This window comes from Gekko japonicus, unplaced genomic scaffold (genome assembly GCF_001447785.1).
Source record: "Gekko japonicus isolate JY-2015 unplaced genomic scaffold, Gekko_japonicus_V1.1 scaffold535, whole genome shotgun sequence".
Lineage (NCBI taxonomy): Eukaryota > Metazoa > Chordata > Lepidosauria > Squamata > Gekkonidae > Gekko > Gekko japonicus.
In genome coordinates, this window is record NW_015163621.1 from 994,637 (window position 1) to 1,018,593 (window position 23,957).

Below are 23,957 nucleotides of genomic sequence, written 5' to 3' on the forward strand. Positions count from 1 at the left end.
CGTTGAAAACACATACATGTTCAACACTTTGGAGGGTGGGCTCTATGGCATTCTATTCAGCTGAGGCCTCTCCTCTCCTCTCCCCTCCCCTCCCCAAACTCTGGCTTCCTTACACTGGCTTCCTTAGACACAGAATAGCCAGGAATTTCCCAACCTGGAGCTGCCAACCCTAGTCAGGACTGGCCCCAATGAGTTCCACTGAGGGGAAAGTTAGTCCCACTCAGGAGGCAAGCAGGAGAAGTGTCTTCGTCAAGAGAAAAAGCCATTTGCCAGTAATTCTGACAGGGCACAGTGGCTGAAGGGGGAGTGGGCGGGAAAGAGGAGCAGACCCAGCACCCGGCCAATGGCACATGAGTACTCTTGAGTGGTGGCTGATGGGCCAAAAGCTGAGGGAGCACATTGCACAGCCAATGGGAGAGCTGCAAAGTGCCACCCCAAAACACAATTATTATACAGAGACATAGTTGTAGTTGCAAACCATTTATAGTTTAGAATTTTTGTATGTTGATTGATGTTTGTACAAGCTCCCTTACTATTATTAATAAAATAAAAAAATTAAGATCCTCATAGTAGACCCAGACGTAATGCAAGAACTGCATATTGTGTAATTAGGCCCTTAGTCTGAAATTTTGGAGAGTCAGCAGATGGTACTGAGCTCAGGAGACCAATGGTCTTTACTCTCTGCACTTCATATACTTACAGTGCCGTGGGTAGCTGTGCAAGTCATGATCTTTTCAGCAGTGGCACCATCTTCGTGCATCTCCTTCCTACAAGGCACCTACCTGGCTCCATCCCTGCTGGAGTTCAGGAAAGCAAGGTGTGGTTATGACACAGGGCATTTAGAACTGCAGAGGATTAGTTTGACTTTGGGCTCTGTGAATGTTTCCTCTTTATTTTCTTTTTATATTTGTTTGCATTTATGTCAACAGTTTTGGTTTGCTACTTTCTGCTGTTCGTTTCTGCAGGATATGCATCCTGTACAGCCTTTGCATAATTTTTACAGTATTTACACCTACCATAAAACAAAGTCTGAGTCCAGTGGCACCTTTAAGACCAACAAAATTTAATTCTGGGTATACGCTTTCATGCGCACGAAAGCTTATACCCAGAATTTAACTTTATTGCATGCACACGAAAGCATATACCCAGAATTAAACTTTGTTGGTCCTAAAGGTGCCACTGGACTCAAACTTTGTTCTATTGCTTCAGACCAACACAGCTATCCACCTGAATCTACATCTACCATGTTTATCTTTGAGCCATGTAATAGCCATATAAAGAATAATGCTGATACATTGGCACACATGTAACATTGAAAATGTCTGGATTTTATAGGAAGAAATCAGTGCAAGAAAATGGAAAATTTAAAAAAACAGAGGGCTTGATTCACACAAGCAGGGGTCATTTCGTAGAAAAAGAGGTGCAGGCACTCATTAGCATAACTTATTTGCATAACTTATTTGCATATGCCACACACCCTGACATCACCGGAAGTGTGTCAGAAGGCAACACCCACCACTCTGGCTCTACTGGACTGTTTTGGATTGCTAGCTAGGGGGGGGGACATGCAGATCTGTCCTCACAGAGGAGGGAGAGCTTGTACCTGAAGGCGGGATGGGGGGGCTCTGCAACTTACCTGGCTGCTTCTTGCTCCTTGTGGCCGGACTGAGGGCTGCTGAGAGCAGGGGGAGGGGCTTGTTGCATGTGCCTGCCCCCTGGGCTCCTTACTGCCGGAGCTCCGCTCCTGTGCGCTCCCGCAGGAAATGACCCCTGCACACAAGGGAGAAATGAAATCGAAATATGGATTTGGGGGTTGAAAACAACAGGCATGCCATCCCTGGTCTGATTCATGGCTTTCTTGCATCATTTTTCGCTTTTGCCTTTGTGATGTTCTTGTTTTATTACATTCTAACAGGTACTGTTTTTATTGCTGTAAACTGTCTTGTGGATAGTAAAAGCTGAGAAAAGCAGAGTATAGAGATTTTAGATAAAGAAGGAAGCCGAAGTAAGCCCCACTGAGTAGACTTTAGTAGGATTCTGAGTCGACCTGCTTAGAATTTCACTGTTTTGCAACATCCCCCCCCCCTATTTTTTCATGCTGGTGCAAAGGTTTTTAAGGCTGACTTTGCTAGTGACTTTAGTTTGGTTTGGGCTGGGGGAGAAAAGCTTGATTCACCTTTTGAATAATCCCTTATCTGTTTTGTGAGAAACCTGGTATAATGGACTTCATTTTCTCCTTCCCTCTGAGACTTGTGATGCTGAGATTTGAATCCTGGGAGGTAATCAGGTGGAGCGGGGATCAATGAAGTTGGACTTAATCTTCTAGCTGTATGATTTGGATGCATTCAGAAAATGATTTGCATGTATGGAAATTCAGGCCGTTGCGCAGGCTGCACTGACACAATCGTGGAGGGTATTTGGCTGCAGTGTGGAAGCTTCCATTGGAACATCCCATCAAGTTTCTGTTCTGTGCGGCTGTGCACGGAAACTTCATTTTGAAACCAGAGAGGCGAGTGGAAACCATGAGCTGGCTTTAATCTAATGCACATATGTTAGTAGGGCATAGAGAGGAAAGAGGCATCTTGGAACCAGTTTGCACAGCCATTGCTGGCTATGGAGGTGAAAGTGCTTGATAAGCTATAGGGAAAGTACCTATCTGAAACCAGTCATGTGCATTTGCCGCCATGGATCAGAATCCGCTCGTGGCCCTCAGTTGCAAACATTCTCTCCATCATCGGCCAACGCATGCTGGAAGCTGACTCCTTTTTGTGGTGGTAGATATATACCTCCAGGTGGGTAGCCATAAGCAGACAACATGTATGTGCTAGATCAGTGATACTCAGTGGCTCAGAAGCCACACGCGGCTCTTTGACATGCAACAGGTGGCTCATCTGAGCACTGTTGCCCATGGCACCTGCCCCATGTTCCAGGAAAGTGGGGGAATTCCTTTAGAAATTGAAATATTTCATCATTATTGTGGACCCAGGAAAGAACTGTTTTATTGTAAAATCACAACACAACTTGCCCATGATTACTATATCAAGGATCTGCAAAGGCAAGGGTTTTGTGTTTAAGGCTGGGTCAGTCAACATATGCAGCTGAATAACGGAGTGGATTGGGGCAGACCCCTGTCGAATGCTAACCCATAGAGCAAAGCTCCCAGTAAGGGGGAGAGATAACTCTAGATGCTCAAAGGTGCTCTAAGTAATTAAAAGGATTATTGATTGTGTGTGCCTGGGGTAGTATGCAGCAACAACAAGAACTGTGAAACTGATATCAAAATAGTTAAATACCATCCTTATATTATTTTCTTATATATCTAAGTAATCCAATTACCAATTATGTACACTGGTCACTTGTATATCTAAGTAATCCAGTTACAAATAGTATAGGCAAGTGACTATTATAACAATACAGACTTAAACACAGGGTAGTGACTCTGGATTAGTGGACAAATCCTGAGTAGTTTTTTTCTGCAGGTGAATGCTACTCCACCAAAAGAGTGACTCTAAGGTAAACATATTCAGAAATACAATTCCATATATACATCCACAAATTAGTCCACCAATATATTTGTAGCTTTTCCTGGTTTCTTTTCCTCTTTCCCCAATGTGTGAGCCAGCCTAATATCTCCACATTTCACTTTAATGCTTTCTCAAGGTTTAAAGAAAGATTGCTTCAAAAGCAGGTATTCTGTCAGTTGAGTATCAGGACCTAGTCCTCTGTGCTGGACTGCGCTGATTTTCCCATGTTGGGGAAAGAGGCTGTAGTTACCATGTGCTGGAGCATTACCAGAGAATAAAAATTAATTCATCCGTGTAAATCTGATGATCCTATCTGTTTTGGACAACCTCGGGTGATTTCTCACTAGAGCTGCCTTGCAGCGCAGCACCGTTTGCCCCAACACAAACATGTCAATTTCACACCTGAGACTGTGGGGCTGCATTTGACCCACGGCTTCGCCCGATTTCCTCCGCAGTTTCATGATCCTCAAAAACCAGGATCACGAAACTGCGGAGGAAATTGGGCGAAGCCACGAGTCAAAATGCAGCCCCAGAGCTTCGGGTGTGAAATTGACATGTTTGTGTCGGGCAAACGGCGGCTGTGCTGCGAGGCAGCTCTAGTGAGAAATCATCCCTGTAGTTCTGAATCTATGGGGTACTGGTGCTGTGATTGCTAGTTTTTTAATGTTTCTTTTATCTATTAATCTCTGCTTCTTTTTGCTGTTTTAATGATCTGGTTTATGACTTTTTATTGGTTTTTATGCTGCCAGCTTTTATTGTTAATCTGTATGCTTTATTAGATGTTGTACACTGACCTGGAATTATTATTTTTATTCAGAGCATGGGATATAAATATTATGGGTAAATAAATACAATTCAGACAAACAGCAGTTTAGGGAGAAGACACGAATGCACTCAAAATAGCTTGGGAGTGACTGGAGGATCCTGGCCTATACAGTTAGAGGCTCAGGTCTCTTCCGTGGCACATAGCGCTTCTTATCCGCTTCAGGTGGTACACCAGCTATAGCCATTCATTGAAAGGCATAATTTGGCCATGGAGATATATGTTTTAATCACATTCCAAGATGGATTACTGCTATGTGCTTTACATGGAATTTCCCAACCCAGAGTTGGCAACCGTAGTTACTTCTCCCACAGAGACAGAGGGATAGCAGACAGCGATGGAGTCTTCCAAGTGGTGGAGGCCTGTCTGTGAAATGCCCTCCCCCTTGAAGCTCACCTGGCATCAACATTACTGGCTTTTAGGCACTGGGCCAAAACCAAGATTTAAAGTAAATTTTATCTCCTTTTCTTGTTCTCGTCCTGCTTTGAGATTAGCTTTCATGCTGATTTTAGTGGTTATTTTAAAATACTGCTGGTGTTCTGGTTTACTAAGCTTTAAGACATTTGAACTGTATCATATTGGTTTGTGTGCATATTCTAAATTGTATTAGTTACTGATTAATTTTTATGCTGTCAGCTACCTTGGGCAGACGCTGGAGAGTGTGGAACAGATATCTTTTAAATAAAATTGCAGAGCATTTCTTCAGGGCAGCAAGAGGAGAACCGTGGCAAGAAATCATGTGACATGTTCGAATGCTGGCTTTCTTCTACAGTTGCTTTGTTCTGCTTTCCACCATGGGCTTGTATTGACTGGCATCTTCTCTCTTTCTTCCTAGTCTTTTCACTACGCTTCCTTGCGGGTCAAAAGCAAAAAATGGCCCAAAGGTAAATTGTTTGAATCATTACCATGTATCATTCATTTTGGATGTAATAAGTAACATGGAGAATCAAGACGCTTATAGGGTTGCCATCTCTGGATTTGAACATTCCTGGAGATTTGGGGATGGAGCCAGGGGAGGGCAGGGTTTGGAGAGGGGCAGGACCGCATTGGGGTGTAATGTCATAGAATCCAACTTCCAAAGCCACCATTTTCTTCAGGGGAACTGATCTCTGTAGTCTGGAGATGAACTGTAATCCCAGGAGAGCTGTAATCCCAGGCTGGCAGCCCTATAAAAATTAACACACTGAGGCCTAGTCTAGAAGATGTATTCACACCACAGGAAAATTTGTATTTTCACATGGTATATATATGTGTGTGTGTTATAAGGCTTACCATGTGCCCAGTTCAAGAGTTCTATTATGCCAGTTTGCCAGTTCAAGAGTTTTATTATGATTTCGTGTGATCTTTTTATGCCATGGCGTTTTGAGCATTATGCTCCCAGGGGTGGGCTTTCTGTTTGTTTTTTTCAGTTACTGAGTTCTGATTCCAAACTGTCTGAAGGAATGGGGAGTATCTAGCTATCTATGGTTCTTCTTCAATGTCCTGGTGCTTCTACAACTTCCTTTAGAAAACTATCAATGACGTATAAGATTTTTTTGATTTATTTTGTTTCCTTAATTTATACCCAACCTTCGTCTCCACTGGTGACCCAAAGCAGGTTACGTTGTTCTCCTCTCATCTGTTTTATCCTCACAACAACCCTGTGAGGTAGGTTAGGCTGCGAGTGTGTAACTGGCGCAAAGTCACCCAGCCAGCCTCCATGGCAGACTGAGTTTTTGAACTTGGGTCTCCCAAATTTTCGTTCAACACTACAGACAACAAGTTCTCCGAGAGAGGGGAGGTGGGGAAACAGATCGATGGGGAAGCTTTTTAAAAAATCATTTACACCTCGCAGTGCAAATTAAAGTCTACAATGATCAATTCTATTGGCAAATCTCATGCTAGACATCACGTCAGCCACTTGGAGCATGGTAAAATGCCTTGTGTAGACCAGCCCTCAAATGGAAACAGTGCATTTTCCCAGATATAAAATTTAGTGCATCTACATGTGCTGTCCTTCGTGGAAGTGCGTGCAACCTTGAGTGGAGTGCATGTGGGCCACAACAAATGTGCTATCATTTATTGTGCTAAAAATGCACCTGGTAGAACAACCTTATGGGTGCAAAAGAGCCCTCATTATCCAAGCATCATTCAAAGCAGAATTCAAATCAGTGGGTTTCAAGTAGGGTTGTCATACTCCCTGATGCGGGCGGGGGTCCCCTGGTTTCTGGCGCTCCTCTCTGAAGCTGCTCGCCGGGGGGTGGGGGATTACCTCCCCAAACAGGCAAGAAGCTGAAACATGACTTGCCTATGTCACCGAGAAGTGGCTATATGCCTTCAAACTGAGACTAAAACAGCTCTGTGCCAAAGATGGTTTGTTAGCTGCTTTAAATCGGGATACCCACAGATCGACTTGGATGAAAGCCCTGGATGAGAAATTAATGATAGGTGGAATGTCATTTGATGATTTTTCGAGATGGGCAAAACCGAAGCATTTTCTCTGATTAAAAAGTGAGTCCTGGAAATCAACCATAGCAGTTTGGATTTGTATCCCGCCTTGCTTGCTGATTCTGAGAGCCCGCAGAGGTTGCTCACCCCTATTATTTGGTCTTTCTTACCCAAACTCTTTACCCACCCACCCGCCAAATGCACTATTTTGCCATCTCACATTATTGGAGAACTTTTTTGTTTGCAAGACAGAACATTTTTTGTTTGCAAGACTGAACATTATACTACCAATGGTTTTGCAGGGGAGATTTCTGAATAGGCCCTACACCGACAGAATCTGCCCTTGTGGCGTTAATAGGATTGATACATCCTCCCACGCCCTGCTGGAATGCAGATTTTTTAAGATTATGAGGGATTACTGTATTAGGCCTTTAATCAACCAATCATTCCCCTACACCCTGGAAACCCTGGCTTTCTTGCTCAGTGATAAGGATCCTAAGATCACTCTAGCAACTGCGAAATTTGTCTCTGTCCTTTTAGCCCTCGCATCCAAAACATGAGAAATAAGTATTTTCTTCTGCTTAAGATTCCTGAATCAATGAGCTTTTAAAAGGAAAGGAAAGGTGACGTGGGGGGGCAGCACTCTGGTTTTTGGGCAAAACTCTATCATTAAAAGCTAATTCTACCAAAGAGGTTTTGCCCACAAACCAGAGCATCGCCCCCGACATCTGTGTGACGTAGGCATGTCGTGTTTATCTTCAGCTTCTCCCCCCCCCGTAAGCTCACCCCCATCCCCCCACCCACCCACCAAACTTGGCAACCCTACATGTATTCCTAGAGATTCCTTAGAACAAGTATACTTACTCTGAAAGTCACAGAGAGCCACATTTGCAATTATCATCAACCAGAAGAGCCACAACTACTTCCATTCCAAACATGAGGCCTGAATCTCAGAGAGATTTGCAGCTTTTCAGTTCCTCTGGCAGTGGGTGTTTCAGGGTGGGAACCAACTGCCAACCAGAGTCCCCCCAGATGGGAATGGGGGATCCCCCACTTTTGGGGGTTTCTTCCTGGGGGAAACCCCACCCCCAAACAGCGATGTTGCACGACAATGTCCCCAACGTCCCTTTGGACCAGTTACACACTCTCAGTTATCATATCAGGGGCATCGCACAGCGACGCTCTGGTTTTTGGGCAACACTCTATGGTTTGAGAATGGTTTTACCATAGAATTTTGCCCTGAAACCAGAGCAGTGCCACATGACGTCCCCAACATGGTGACATCACTTCCACATTATGTCATCGCATTGGGAACATCGCTGTGCAAAATTGCTGTTTGGGGGCAGAACCCCATCCCACTCCTGGAAGGTTCCCTCCCACCCACCGCTGGCACGTCATGAAGGCATGGGAACTCTAGTCCCCCCACCTGGGCCTTGCCCACTTTCCAGAATTCCAGGCTGCTCACCGCATTGGGGAACGGTGCTCAGAAGAGCCAGAGGTGCCATATGTGGCTTATGAGCCACATGAGTGAATACAACTACCGGGTGAAGCCCACCGGAAGGAGCTGCGGTTTAAGACCTGCTCCGGGCACCAGGAAGTGAAGCGTCGAAGAGCTGCCAGGGACTGAACAACAAGCTGAGCCAGGAACTAAATAACAACTGAGCCCGCGGCTGGGGTGCTGGTAGGTTATCGCCCCCCCATACAAATAATGTGGCCCTAGTTAGGGATAAACAGCTGTGTAAACTGCTCAGAGACCCTCCGGGGTCAGAGCGGTATATAAGTCGAAAATTAAATAAATAAAAATAAATAAATAAAATACCTTAGAGGCTTTGCTATGATTTTTCAACAAGAGGATCAGTAATAGTGCCAGGTACAAGGCAACTTGCTTGCCATTCTAGTCTTTCCCAGTGTTATGCTGACCGGGAGGAGTATTGGGCGCATTCCAGAGAACTTCCTTGACATGACCTTACAGGAATGGGAGCCACTGCCTTTCGTGTCCCACTCATGTTGTTCTACTAATGTCAGCTACTCCTGTCAAAGGCAAGAAGCCTATGTCATGTCTTCTGCCCATGCCATCATTTCCCAGGGTACTGCCAGCATATCGCTCCTCCCATTTCACCTGGACTTTTTAAAGAGAATGACTATAACTTCCCTAGTATTGCTGAATTGAAAGTTCTTGTTAGAAGTCCTTTTGTCTCAAAATGGGGAGACGATTGGTGTGAGAGAGGTCTCATGAAAAAATGTTGCTGCATCTTCCCACCTGTTCCCCAATTTTGGCATTGGCAGCGATCACATTCCTCCTGCTAGATATTGTTTCCTTTTGTACTCTCTTTTTTATCCACCAAATGCCAGAGTAAGGATAGGAAGTGTTGCTCCCTGCCCTCACTCTGATGTGGCTTTGTGACAGTGGAATGTAGCCAATAAAGTCTAGGATTGGTGTGAGAGAGGTCTCATGAAAATTTTTTGCTGCATCTTCCCACCTGTTCCCCGATTTTGGCATTGGCAGCGATCACATTCCACACTCCTGCTAGATATTGTTTTCTTTCGCACTCTCTTTTTTATCCACCGAATGCCAGAGTAAGGATAGGAAGTGTTGCTCCCTGCCCTCACTCTGATGTGGCTTTGTGACAGTGGAATGTAGCCAATAAAGTCTAAAGTCAAATCTGAGCCTTACACATAAAGAAAAAAAATTGCACCTAGCAGCAACAGGGAACACAAATGTAGTCAACTGGTGTGGAGAACATGGTATTCTATTTTCAACAACCCAATCCCCCCATGTGCTTCACAGCCTGTGAACATGGTTGCAAAATTGGGGGAGCTGTTTCAGGTCAGCAGTAGCCAGAACAAAGGCACGCTTAGCCATACAAAGTGAAAAGCAGACCTAATAAGGCTTGCCGATGCCACATGCAATATCCAGAATTTTGTGCAATCTAGAATTCTCTGTATCACACACTGGTTCCTTGTCATGCGATCTGACATAATGGATTGAGATGTACACAAATATTATTATTATTTACAACACTGATACCCCACCTTTCTGCCCTAATAACGGCCTCCAAGGCAGCTAACAATCTAAAAACATACATGATAAAATTACATTATGAAACCATTAAAAACAACCTCCCTCCCAAACGTACATAATTAAAACAATTTTAAAAGCAGAGTTAAAATACATACAAAACAGATAAAATACATACAAAACATAAAAACATTGGTTACAAAAAGGACATCATATATATACATGCATGCATACATACATAGCAATGTTTTCCCGTGGGCCCCCCCACATCAGCTGTCAAAAGGGGCTATGCTCTCCTTCCCCGCCTATGTGTTCTTTTTAAACCAGGGTGGAAAAATTCAGGATATTATTTCAAAAAGAAGAAACTTTTCAGAGCTTAGCTGTGGGATATCATAGAAGAAAGAATAGTAATTTAATGTGATCTAAACTCTTGACACCACTTCACAGCTGTAGGACAAATATAATTAATATAACAATGTAAACTCAATTTTTCACAGTGAACAGTCTAATGTTTTAATTAAATTTGCCCTAGGCTTTTAAGGAAAAGTGATATGAATATTAGGGGGGGGATTCTGTTTCTGGTGATTAAAAAAAAGAGAGAAAAGAGTAAAATTTCAGGGTTGTCAAAGTCAGATGGGTTGAAGTAATGAAAATAAAGCCCTTTCTGTTGCGCTACATTGGCTCTAAAAATTCCTGATGCGAATTAACCTCTGAGTAAAATACAAATGGCACGCACTGGCCATTCTTTCCTCCTTTGTTTAAAAGAGGTCAGACAACGATGTCACAATGCGGTTAATCACAATCAACTGTAACGTCCTCTGATCTGTATGAAGCATTAAGAAATCAAGAGCCAGGCAAGGCTGATAAAGTACCTCTGACATTTGTACATGGATTGGCTTCATTCTGCATTTTACTGCTCACTTGGAAAATGGAAGAGAAGCCAAGCCAGTGTTACAAAGCCGATGCCATGATGTGCTATAAATCTAGGCTTCCCAAGTACCCCCGGGGGGCGGGGAAAACCCCACCCCAGAGGCCCGTTTCCCGCCACCATCAGATTGGGCCCCCGTATGGCCATGGCCCCGCCCCCAGCGTGCCTGCTGTCGCCGGCCGGGAGCCCCCCCACTCCGGCAGAAGATCAACTTGGCAACCCTATATAAATCCCATTGGGGTAATATCTGGGGTAATATCTGATGCCCACTACTCATGCAGTCAGCTCCAGTAGCTCACTTATGCTTGGGTAGTGAAGTAGCTAACCAGGCTTGGAAATCCCGAATTCAGATCTCACCTTCACTTTGAACCCAGTAGGTGGCTTTAGGTCAGCAGCTATTATTTGAGCCTAAGCACACTCACAGGCATACACTAACTGCGTTACAGAATCTATACCAACCTATGAAGAATTACTGTACATCAGATAAGTTGACACACTAGAACAGGGGTCCCCACTAGGGTTGCCAGGTTCCCCGGTGGCTAGGGTTGTCAGGCCATACCTTTGTTCCAGCGGGGGAGTCCCGGCCCCTCTCTGGGACATCCTCGACACGCAGGGATGACGTCACCTGGAAGTGACATCATCGCATTGGGCACGCTGGGGCGGGGCCACCATCATTCAAGGGGAAAACATAGAGTTTTCCCTCAAATGATAGAGTGTCCCCCCCACACACAACATGCCCGGCCCTACAATCCTGGCAGACAAACCGCTGCCCCTCTGGGGGACCTGGCAAGCCTACCGGTGGCGGTAAAAGGGGTAATGTTGTGGGCAGTGGCTAGGAAGGTCCACTATTGGCTGCCACCACTCTGGTATGGGTGTCCTTGGGAGGACCCAGAGCACCCACCCTACCCCTTGTTACAGTATTTTTCCAACAGGTTTCCCCTTGTACGTGATCAAATGAGGTATGAGGACCCAGGCAGAGTAACAAGTAGTTTTACTTAGAGATTTAACAACAACTTTAGATTAATAACAAGTAGGGAAAATGAGCACAGCAAAGGTAGGTAAACCAGCAAACTCATAAATCCTAACGTGTCTGACTATACAGTCCCAGCCTTCTCTAGGTACCTGGTCTCAGACTGACTCACCCCTTTTGGGTGAGGGATCCCTCTTTCTGCAGCAGCCTCACGGGCACTGCTTCCTGGCAGTGAACACCCTCCCACTCTGGGCAAGGCCTTTTATCTCTTCTTCCCAGGCACCCCCCTCTGCTCCTCTGCTGGTGCAGTTTTCCCTCCAAAATCCCCTGTATTATAAACTGAGATCAAGGCAGCTTCTTGAACAAGTAATTTCATTTCATTCAGCTCATAACAACACAAGACAAAACTACATAGAACAAGGCTGACATATACGATCTGAACGGCCATAACCACACCCAACAAACAGATAACAACCAATAGGAACAGCGGGCTTGGAACCAATGAGAGTGGTTCCCGCCAAAGGCTTCTCTGATAGGCTCTTTAGAACAGTCCAAGTAATGCTCTGTAATACAGAACTGTGCATAAGCTTACTCATGTCTTTATTGTATTAAGACATAACACCTGTCAACTAATCACAGGGTCCAGAGGGAATCTGGGAAATATAGGCCTTGATAGCTACTCCCATACAGGGTTCCCTGGAGCCAAGAGCCTGTAGGCTGCACTACATTAGGCCCATGATCATGACAGGTAGGGTTGCTAGATACAGGTTAGGAAACTCCTGGAGATTTGGGGATGGAGCCTGGGGGAAGAACAGAGACCTCAGTGGAGTACAGTGCTGTAGAGTCCACCCTCCCAAACATTCATTTTTTTTCAGGGGAACTGATCACAGTCTGAGGATTAGCTGCAATTCTGGGGATCTCCCGGTCCCACCTGGAGACTGGCATCTAGGGGATCTCCTGCATTTACAACTAATCTCCAGCTGACAGAGATTGGCTCCCCTGTAGAAAATGGCTGCTTTGAAGGGTGGACTCTCTGGCATTGTACCATGCTGAGGCCCCTCCCCAAACCCTGCCCTCTCCGGGATCCACCCCCAAAGTCTCCAGGTATTTTTCAACTCAGACCTGGCAGCCTTACTGGCATCCCTAGTCCCTAACCTTTCTGAGCCTGCAGGCACGTTTGGAATTCTGATGCAGGGGGATGGGTGCAGCCACAAAATGGCTGCCATGGGAAGTGGAACCACACACACATACACACAGAGGAAGTTGAAGTGCAGGGGACCGGGGGAATAATTAAAAATATACTGGGAAGGAGTTAGAGAAAGTAAGACATATACTGTGGTGGAAGCTGCGCCCAAAACAATGTTATTTTAATCTGCACAGCCAATCAGAAGCCCAATTGGGCAGGAGCCCCACCTGGCTCCATCCACTTGGTGGACACCAAGAAAGGTGTTGGAGGGTGCCATGGGGCCCACAGGCATGATTTGTTTTGGTAATGTTACGGGGCCTCTTAAGCTAAGGCACTTTCATACCCCCTGAATAATGCACTTAACTTTGAATGCACATTAGAGATGGTTTGCAAATGGATTTTGTCATTTCACACAGACTAATTTCACACAAGAGCTGCCCTGCGGTCAAACCTCCCTTTTCCCCGCTTCTATTGGTCAATTTCCCACTTGAAGCTGCACGGCCGCATTTTGACCTACAGCTTCGACCGATTTTCCCCGTGGTTTTGTGATCCTCAAAAAACAAGATCACAAAACTGCAGGGAAAATCGGGCGAAGTCGCAGGTCAAAATGCAGCCGCGTGGCTTCGAGTGGGAAATTGACCAATAGAAGCGGGGCAAAGGGAGGCCCGACCGTGGTGCAGCTCTTGTGTGAAATTGGTCACAGTAAAATTCAGTTGCAAAGTGCATTTTAAGTGGATTGGAAATGCACTATTCAGCATGTGTGAAAGTGCCAGTAGACTTATTTTAGGGCCTCAGCATGTCTTAATCCTGAGAGTTCAGTTCCATTCACCCACAAGCTCCTGCTGATGTAAAAGAAAAGTCAGACTTCCCCCACCCTTCAACACTACAGCTGTGAAGAGAGTAGACACCGGTGTGCAAGCCTGAATGCCATGGTGTTAGAGAGCCAGTGGGTGTAGTGGTTAGAGTGTCAAACTAGGGCTGGGGCGATCCAGATCCAAACCCACACTCTACCACAAAGTTTCTTGAGAGATGCCAGACTCTGTAGGGCCACAGTGTAAAAGATGTGCAAACCAAAAAATACTGTGTAATATATTATTAAATCTATATTCACGAAGTGTGCTCAATTTACAAATTGTACAAAAATATACTGTTAGTGACAGATATATAGCCATGAATATAAATCAGATTTCAAATACACAGTTCCAATTACTGCATAATAGCGTCACATACACATTAAAGCACCAATCCAAGCAGTAGGAAACACTTCCAAGGTTGCTAAATCCCCCAGACCTTGGCAACCTTAATTAGCAACCTTGGGAGTATTTCCCACTGTTTGGATTGGTGCCTTAATGTGTATGTGATTATATTATGCAGTATTTGGAACTGTGTATTTGAAATCTTCTAATATATATTCATGGCTATACGAGATGTAACTAATTGTATATTTTTGTACAATTTGTAAATTGAGCACACTTCATGAATATAGATTTAATAATATATTACACAGTATTTTTTGGTTTGCGCAAAACTCCATGTGGGGCCTAGAGTTCTCCCAGAATTACAACTAATTGAAAATGGCAGCTTTTGAGGGTGGCATCTGTGTTGTCACATCCCTGCTGTTCTCCCTCCCCAAATCCTGCTGTCCGCAGGCTCCACCCCTAAATTTCCAGGAATTTCCCAATCTGGAGTTGGCAACCCTAATTAGATCACTTTGGGCCATTCACACTCAACCTGACCTTCCTCACAGGACTGTTGACTGAATAAGATGAGAGGAAAACCGTGTATGCCAACCTGAGATTCCCAGAGAAAGGGTGGGAGAAGAAGGTGACAGATGTGTGAATACACAAGAGGGCCTGTTTAGTTGTAAAAGATTAGAATCATCTTGTGCATTAGCCGGATTATGTGTATTTAAAAAAAATCAAGATTTGCAGATAGATCATCCTGACATTTTTCTTCAAAGAGTTTGGATAGAAATAGTGTTTTATCTTTCTAAAGTAGTTCTCCTTAAGGGGGGGGAAGGAATGACAATATTATTGACACTGGTTCTCTCTCTCTTTTTCTGATCAAGGTGGGCAGCCATGTTCGTCTGAAGCAATATAACAAAGTTAGAGTCCAGTGGCACCTTTAAGACCAACAAAGTTTTATTCACGGTGTGACATCAATCTCCAGCTCTGACATATTTATTACATGTTGTCCCCCCCCCCCAGTTGAACCCAAAAAGATGATAACCAGAAACCAAACTTGTCATTCTGCTGGTCTGTTAATAAACTTCTTTACTATTTTGCATGGTAATTTAACAAGCCACCCCTGTATATAGAACTATGATCTGTAATTCCATTTCACTGTCTGACAAAACGTGCGTGCACACGAAAGTGCACACCTTGAATAAAACTTTGTTGGTCTTAACGGTACCACTGGACTCAAACGTTGTCCTCTTTTTCCGAGGTTAACTCCTCTGTCTCTGTTCCCAGGAGGCTCGCTGAACAACAGCAGCCGGCGGCGGATTTCCTGCAAGGACTTGGGGCATGGGGATTGCGAGGGCTGGTTGTGGAAGAAAAAAGATGCCAAAGGTTACTTCACCCAGAAGTGGAAGAAATACTGGTTTGTCCTGAAGGATTCTTCCCTCTACTGGTATACTAACCAGAATGTGAGTACTGACTGCAATCAAGAGGAAGACCACACACAAAAGCCAGCTAGGGAAGCTTCTGAGGGCCTAGCTAGATGAGGTGTGGAAGGAGCCATGAATGGATGTTTCTGTGTTTTTTGCTTTGTGGAGAGCAGTTGTGCAGGGCCCAGGTTCAACTTGGAGGGGAGGATAACCCTCTCTCCCTTTCAGCTTTGTCCATAAGAGAGCCAGTTTGCTGTAGTGGTTAGGAGCACAGACTCTAATCTGGGAGAACCAGATTTGATTCCCCACTCCTCCACATGCAGCTGCTGGTGTGACCGTGGGTCAGTCATAAGTTCTTTTAGAGCTGTTCTCTCAAGGGCAGTTCTCAAAAGAGCTCTCTCAGCCCCACCTACCTCACAGGGTGTCTGTTGTAGGGAAGGGAAGGGGATTGTAAGCTGCTCTGAGACTCCTTTGGGTAGTAAAGGGTGGGGTATAAATCCAATCTCCTCCTCCTCCTCCTCTTCCATAACGGACACAGCCCTTTGGGACTGCCATGTGCCTCACTGTCTGAGAACATCCAGGCAACCCAGAGGACATTACAGGTCACATCCATTGGCCAGACGGGCCAGCTGAAGAGCCAGCCTGCTTGCAGTGTACAGCTAGAATCTTGGAGACCCTGAATGCCCACTCTGCCATGGAAGTTTGCTGGGTGACCTTGGGCCAGCCATTCTCCCTCAGCCTGACCCACCTCACAAGGTGGCTGTTGTGAGGATTAAGTGGAGGAGGGAAGAATAATGTTGTAGCTTCTTAGGGTCCCCATTGGGAAGGAAAATGGGGTTCAAATACCTAAATAAATATACTGACCTTCTTCTTTCTCAGAACTGCCCTTATCAGTGGCTATTTGCTGATCTGGATTTCCTTATTTCCGTGTTTTTTTTCCCATCTGCTTCTTTGCTTTTTGTTTCACATTGATGAGATTATAAAGCATTTTTAAAATGCACCGGTAGAAAGGATTTAAATTAATGTAATAAACTAGTGGTCCCATTTTATCCTCGTAACAGCCTTGGTCAATATCCCCTGTCTGTTTCCATAGCTGAGCAGGATTTGAACCCATCTAGCTTGCATCGTGCACCTGTGAGGTTGTTCTTGGTTATAACTAGGTTGCCAACCCTAGGTTGGGAAATTCCTGGAGATTTGGGGGTGGAGCCTGTGGAGAGGTCAGGATTTGGAGAGGGCAGGGCCCTCGGTGGAGTATAATGCCATAGAGGTCCCCCCCTCCCAAAAGCAGCTCTTTTTCCTAGGGGGAATTGATCTCCATCATCTGGAGAAGAGTTGTAATTCTGAGAGTTCTCCAGGCCCCGCCTGGAGATTGGTAACCCAGTTATACCCAATGTCACATACCTCTGTTCCATCCCATCCCTTGCCTTTGAATATAGTGGAAATCTGTACAGGGTAGAGATATTACTTAACACTTATATAGCAGTACAGAATGTTCAAGATGCTCATGTGCATCAACTTTTTACAATAACCCTGTGAGGAAGGCCAGAATGATCATCCCTATCCAGCAAATGTAGGTCACAGCTGGAGACAGTGTAGCTTGTGTAGGCCATTGAGACAGTTCATGGCAGAGGCAAGATCTGAACCACAGACTTCCTAAAGAGGGGTGGACTGAACCTTTAACTTACCGGGAAAGTTCTTACTGGGAGCAGGGGCAAGCTGAGCCAAGTGGTCCCATGTGGTGCCTCCACATTCATAGGCAGTAAACTTCTGGATGCTAGGAGGCAACATCTAGAGAAAGGCCTTGGCCTCTGTGCCCTGTTGTTGGCCCTCCAGAGGAACTGGTTGGCCTCCGTGTGAGACAGGATGCTGGACTAGATGGACCACCGGTCTGATCCAGCAGGGCTCTTCTTACGTTCTCATCCTCGCTCACCTTAGCAGCAGTAGTGACGGCCATATAGGTAGGCTCACCTTTCCCCCAGCATGGTCCCATGCTGTTTTAACATCCCAGTCCACCTGTATTCCTTAGCATGTGAGCTTGCAATGTAAGAATAATGTTTTATAAATGAATGTGTCGAGTAAGCTAAGAGAAAATTCTGGAGGTGATTTGTTTCCATTTGGAAACCTTATCCTCACTTCTATTTGATTATTAATACGGTAGTCGGCTGGTGTTTTGGTCGCGGTTCAACCACTATTTAGTTATCCGCTATTTCAGCCTTAACTATCACAGCCTAAGGTCGTCTTAGATGAAATTGGGCAATAACAGCACAGGCTTCAGGGTGTGAATGTTTCCTTATTGAGATGCCTGCACGTACAAGGTGTGAGCCAAAATCATATTAACAAAAAGCAATGTTGGCTGCTTAAATAATTTCCTTCATTGCCCAGGGTTACATGAAGGGAAGCTTCCATTGATATATTATTTGAGCTTTTTTCTGTCCCATGCTCTCAGTTTTAAAAAGCTTGTAAGGTTGTTCACAACTATAAAAGAATAAAACCACACTATTTGTATAATAGCCATGTATGCCTTCTCTTCCTCTGGGTGGAGAAAAAAATCCACAAAATGGAGGCATGCAGGGATAGGTTTATGCAAATATTTGGGTACCCCCAAATTTGTAGGTAAATATAGATTTTATTATTTTTATTATTATTAATTGTGGCATGAAACCTCTCCAAACAGCAGGATCATAAATGGGCAGCACAAAAAAATTCAGAGTTGCTTGCCAACTGAGATCTCTCAAGAATACTCACTGAGAACTCAGTTGCCCTTTTTTTGGTTGCCAAGACAACCCCTCACAGCCATAAGGGCTCCCCTTGCCATTGTGTTGTGAGGAACCAGCTGTAGGTTTTAGTGTCCTTTGCCAAGCATTGGGTGACTAGCAGATCGCAAAAAAAATTGGCAGAGGACTAGGGTTGCCAATCTCAAGGTGGTGCCTGGAGATATCCCACTATTACAATTTAATTCCAAGTGACAGAGAGCAGTTCACCTGGAGAAAATGGCCGCTTTGGGAGGTGGACTCTATGTCACTATGCCCCAAACTCCGCCCTCCTCACTCAGGCTCCTCCCCCCAAAATCTCCAGATATTTCCCAGCGTGGAGCTGGCAACCCTACAAAGGACACTAAACCCTTCTACACATGCCTCAAATCATAACGCGTGGAAGAGGCCTCGTGATTGTAAAGAATACCTTCAGCCACTCAGAATGCTGTGGTGGCAGTGGCCACGGGAAGGGGGAGGCGAGTGGGGGAGAAGCGAGGACTGAAGCCAGAGGGAAACAGAGGAAGAGAGCGAAAGAGAACATGGGCAGACGATAAGATCTGTTGGGTGAGCAAGGGGGAGGGCAAAAGAGTGAGCAGGTATGGACAGAGAAGTAAATCGGAGCCCAGGGGGGAAGGGGGAGTAATGGAGTGTCCCCTCACACATCAGTCCTTGTATGTCTGTCTATCTCTTTCTAAGACTTAATGAAATAGAGGTGGTGCTCAATGGAAGCGGTCTTTGTTCTCTTCCCTCCCCCTCGGGCTGCCAGCTCTGGGTTGGGAAATACCTGGAGATTTGGGGAGGGTGGGGCTTGGGGAGAGAAGGGACCTCAGCTGGGTGTAATGCTTTAGAGTCCACCCCCCAAAGCAGCCATTTTCTCCAGGGAAAGAGCAAAATTCCTGACCCTTGATGGACCCTGAAGGAGATGGTCAGGAAGGCTGATGGAAGAAACCACCTCTCTCTCTCTCTCTCTCTCTCTCTCTCTCTCTCTCTCTCTCTCTCTCCCCCCTCCCCCCTCCCTCTCCCCCCCATTTTGTTTTTGGAATGATAGCCCTCTGTCCAATAGTTGAGAAGAGGGTAGCTGCCCACAAGGGCAACTCTCTTTCCTGAGTCAGACTCTAAAATCAGTATCTAGTTTTATCAGGGCCTTTGTTTTGAACAGCCTGATTGGCTGTTTCCTGACTCCTGTACTTGCCAATGCACGACAAAGGGTTAGTGATCTTCACTTATACTTCTCTGCTGCTGACTCTAGGAAGCTTCTGAAATTGGCCTCATCTCCATTTTCCCCTGGACTGCGGAGCTCTGAATTACTTGCTCTTGTTCCCAAAGTTCAGCTGATGCATTAGAAATCCTCTTTGGTTCTGTCCCCACCCACCCCCCTCCCATAGTGTGTAGAGTGCTCTGCATATAACAGTCTGTCACAGTTACCTGCTTTTTCACTCCATATGCATCTCCCCCACCCCTCTGATATGTATGCCTATGCTGCAAGGGGGGGGGCAATTAGGCCCAATTTTATGCACAGTTGTATCAAAAATTTCTTTGTGTGGTATTTCCCCAATGCACAGGAGTGCCGTTAGCAAAATTGTGTTTTGTGTACTAGTAAAATTGCACAAAAGCAGTGTTTCTATAGTTAACGGAGGGGAAGAAGAATGTAAAAAAATGGAAGGAACTGATTTGGTTACAAAATTAATTTCAAAGAACTTTAGTTGAATTGAAATCATCAACGAGATGGGAAGCCACAATGTTGAGAGGGTCTACAGCAATAAAGGAAATGGAATGGGAGAAGCAGGGGTCATTTCATAGAAAAAGAGGTGCAGGCGCTCATTAGCATAACTTATTAGCATAACTTATTTGCATATGCCACACCCTATGACATCACCAGAAGTGTGTCAGAAGGCAACACCCACCGCTCAGTCTCCACCGGACTGTTTTGGATTGATAGCTTCATAGCTATGGGGGGAATGCACAGATCTGCCCTCACAGAGGAGGGAGAGCTTATACCTGAAGGTGGGCCGGGGGGGGGCTCTGCAACTTACCTGGCTGCTTCTTGCTCCTCGTGGCCCGACTGAGGGCTGCTGGGAGCAGGGGGCGGGGCTTGTTCAATGTGCCTGCCCCCTGGGCTCTTTACTGCCAGAGCTCCGCTCCTGTGCGCTCCCACAGGAAATGACCCCTGGGGAGAAGTCTGCTCAGCTCTGACTGACTTCTTTGTGTGAGCCGAGACTCAAACAACTAGGAGTGAGCAGCTGAAGGCCATGCTGCCTGTGGCACAGGAGATCTGTCCCTGGATCTCCCAATGCTTTTGTTTTGTAGGGCTGCCGACAGCCTGCGGGGTGGGATGTGCTGTCCCTTTAATAAAGGTTTCATGGGATGTTATTGGCCAGATGATGTTCACCTCCATACCACAAAAAGCTTCAACAGCCCATTTCCACACATTAAGCCTCCGTTAAAGAAACAGGACTTTTAATTTTCTCTAGGCCTATTGGATTCCTACCTGGGGAAGTCGCTGCACTTGATCAGAGCAGTGGCACTTGGGAAAGGTGAGATTAGCCTGGCCTTCCATGCCATTTCCCCAGTCTAGATCAATACCTGTATTATTTTTCTCCCAGCTGCATTAGAACCCCCTCCCTCCCCAAAACCAGTCAGAAACATCCCCCCCCTCCCTTCCCCCCTTCCCAGCAACACTGGCCCACCCCAATGCATCCTTTAAGACCACATTCAATGGCTCTCTCATATCAAATCCATTTCAAACAATGAGATGACGCACTTTCAACTTTGGCTTAGGCCTGCAGGCAGCCTGGACACACACACACACAAAAAGGCCCAGTCCCTTTAATAAAGGCTTAATGGGATATTATTTACCAAGTGATGTTGTTTATGCCTGTCCCGTGTGAAGCCGCATCAGCCCATTTCTACATATTAAGCCTCTATTAAAGGGGCAGGACCATTTTCTTCTCTGGGTTGCTGAACTGCAGTCTAGGACTTTACCGCCTGAAAAACAATACTTGTAAAACTACCGTCAAGCAATATATTCGGGGCAGAGAGGTGAGCAGAGTCACAGCGCACATTTTCTGAAAAGCATAGTCTCGCGTTTTTGAATAGGTTCAAAGTCGCCTTCATTGTTCCGAAAAGCTTTCCGTATTTAAAGGTATTCTGGCTTGCTGTCTACAAACAGAACGGATGTTCAATAGAGCTTGTTCAGGGATCTGGCAGTTCAGTGCCTTTAATGAAAAGAGTGCGTGGATTCTCCACTCTCAACCCGGTGCTCTCTTTTTTTCAACAGTATTTCCTCTCCCTCTCATGCTAGGATGAAAAAGCAGAAGGATTCATCAGTTTGCCAGAGTTCAGGATAGACAGAGCCATTGAATGCAGGAGGAAACAGTAAGTATGAGTCAAAGCAGCCTGCTCATAAAGGGTCAGGCCTTGCAGATATGGAAAGCCAGCCGATCTGTGTTTAAATGTCTGATTTCGGTGACCTGCCCAGGGTGACTATTCAGAAATTGCGGTTTAGAGCACAGTGTGGCTGGCCGGCTGGAAATTGTTAGGGGCCTGTTAACAGCCGTGCTTTCCTTTCTGTCTCCCAGATGTAAATGACGGGTGCCAGCTTTGTCCTGTAAAGCTTGTGATGCAGCATAAAATGTTTGCATTTATCCCCCACCCCTTTGGCATGTGCTGTACTCAGGGCCGGTGTTAGCATACCCTGAGGTGGGGCGACTACTAGAGCTCGAAGCTTCCAAGAGGGCCCACTGCCCTCGCCCAACCTACCCCTCCTGCTTGACAGCCTTCCTTTCACCCATGCTTCCGGTCCCTTGTGTGGTCCAGGGCTGTCAGGGGTAGGGTTACCAAGTACCCGCCGAAAATCAGTGGGGGACACATATAGTTCTTGGCGGGAACATTCCCGCGGGGAAAACACACACGCTGCACTATACTGTCGCCCAGACGTGACGTAGGCACGTAGCCGGGCGACGCTCTAGCAATGGGGCTGAAAACTCAATGCTACCACCGAGTTTTCAGCCCCATTGCCAGAGCGTCGCCCGGCTACGTGCCCGGCGTGCTGACATCACGTCTGGGCAACAGCATAGTGCGACGCGGGTGTGTTACAGGCAGGAATGTTCCAGCGGGAAAGCATGTGTCCCCCACCGATTTGTGGTACTTGGTAACCTTAGTCAGGGGAAGGGCATGTCTGCGGTTGGGAGTTTGGATGATGGGAGGGGTCCTGGGAGAGGATGCACAGGGGGCCTGTGGGCAAGGGGCAGGGAGGGGGGCCTGGGAACTCTCTGCCTAGCCCTCCCCCAAAACCTGACTGGTCCCGGCTGTTCTTTCTAGCTCGCCACCTCTGGCAGAGGGGTAGACCCAAAAAAGCACCCTGCGGGTCACAATCTGCCTTGAGTCTCAGCGAGAAAAGTGGAATATAAACAAAGCCAATAAATGCATGCATAATTCCAAATATGCACTGAAGCATCCAAGGAACTCCCTTCCCTGTGCAGCTCCTGGTCTGCGCAGTAAGAATGTGAGTCTGCATTGAACATATGTTATGATTGCACAGGCAATTTCCTAATAAAGTCCAGGAATCCACTGCATGAGATGTATATGCATATATGGCCAATTTGGACAGTATGCCCCCACATTAGATGTTCAGGGTAGGACAGATGCGTTGGGTAGGAGGAGCAAGCAGGAGCACCTTGTTCCCCATCGCACACGTGACAGTGGGTGGTGGTGGCATCAACCAACCCAGCCACCAGAACTCCACCTTAATAATATTATTCACTACTCCAGTAGAACATCAAAGACACATTCGGCTGTTTGGAAAGTTCTCCTGCACAAGCCCTTTTCCACGAAACAGTAGCTGCACAAGTGCCTCACAGCGTACATGGCCTCTCACTGGCAAACGTGGAGCTCTCTCGGCCGCTCATTCAAACACTCTCATATATCTCACACCCATCCAGCAAGCAACTCATCCAACAGAAGCCCAGCTTTCCCAAACACCTGCTTATAAACGGAGATTCTGGAACAAGTTCCTGTCTCCGACCGTGGGATATCCAGGTGGGAATTGCGGGGGAACATGTAACATTTTGGAGATCAGCTCTGTAATTGACTTTTTCTCTTTTACATTGGTTTCCTGTCTGATATAATGACCTGTGTTTCCGACACAAGTAAATGTTCATTCAGTTATTCATTTGGTAGCACATCAAAGATTGGGAAATAGGGCACTGCACAGGCCTGAGGCAAGTAAGAAAGAATATGTAAGAATCACTCTTCTGCCTCTGGCAGCCCTCAGTACGAGAAATCTAGCTTCCCTGGACAGCCGGGTAATCTCTTGGGCATTAGAGATTAGTAAAATACGTGACGACTCACCACAATCCAGCCGTAAGATTATTCCATCCCAATTCAACATCTTTCACAAGATAGTTGGTTATTCAGATGCAGCATTCCAGTGGTTGTACTGGAGCACTGTCAGAAAACATTATGCACCACCAACATCACACTCAGATTTGTCAAGGTTGAGCATTTGCACAATCACGGCCCAAAAGGGGCTGCCACTTTTCCTTCACACACAGCTGTCAAAAAGGTTGGAGGTGATGTAAGAGAACCCTCTAGTTCGCACACTCCACCTCTTTCATAGTAAAGGGACCCACTAATGCTGCCTTGTGCAAGGGCCAACTATTGCAATACCAGTGTACAATAGGTGAATTTATGGCCCTGAGAATTCTTCCAGGGCTATTTT

At 45.9% G+C, this 23,957-nt stretch overlaps 1 protein-coding gene across 1 annotated transcript in view; it reads left to right on the plus strand.

Annotated features, from left to right (window-relative positions):
* Positions 1 to 21,826, plus strand: part of LOC107107195 (connector enhancer of kinase suppressor of ras 2-like) — a 579,263-nt gene extending 557,437 nt beyond the window's left edge. The window contains exons 16-19 of the mRNA XM_015407453.1: positions 5,183 to 5,231; positions 15,349 to 15,524; positions 21,540 to 21,613; positions 21,817 to 21,826. Coding sequence (XP_015262939.1) covers positions 5,183 to 5,231; positions 15,349 to 15,524; positions 21,540 to 21,613; positions 21,817 to 21,826 — 309 coding nt within the window. The remainder of the gene's footprint in view (positions 1 to 5,182; positions 5,232 to 15,348; positions 15,525 to 21,539; positions 21,614 to 21,816) is intronic.
* The last annotated feature ends 2,131 nt before the right edge of the window (positions 21,827 to 23,957 follow it).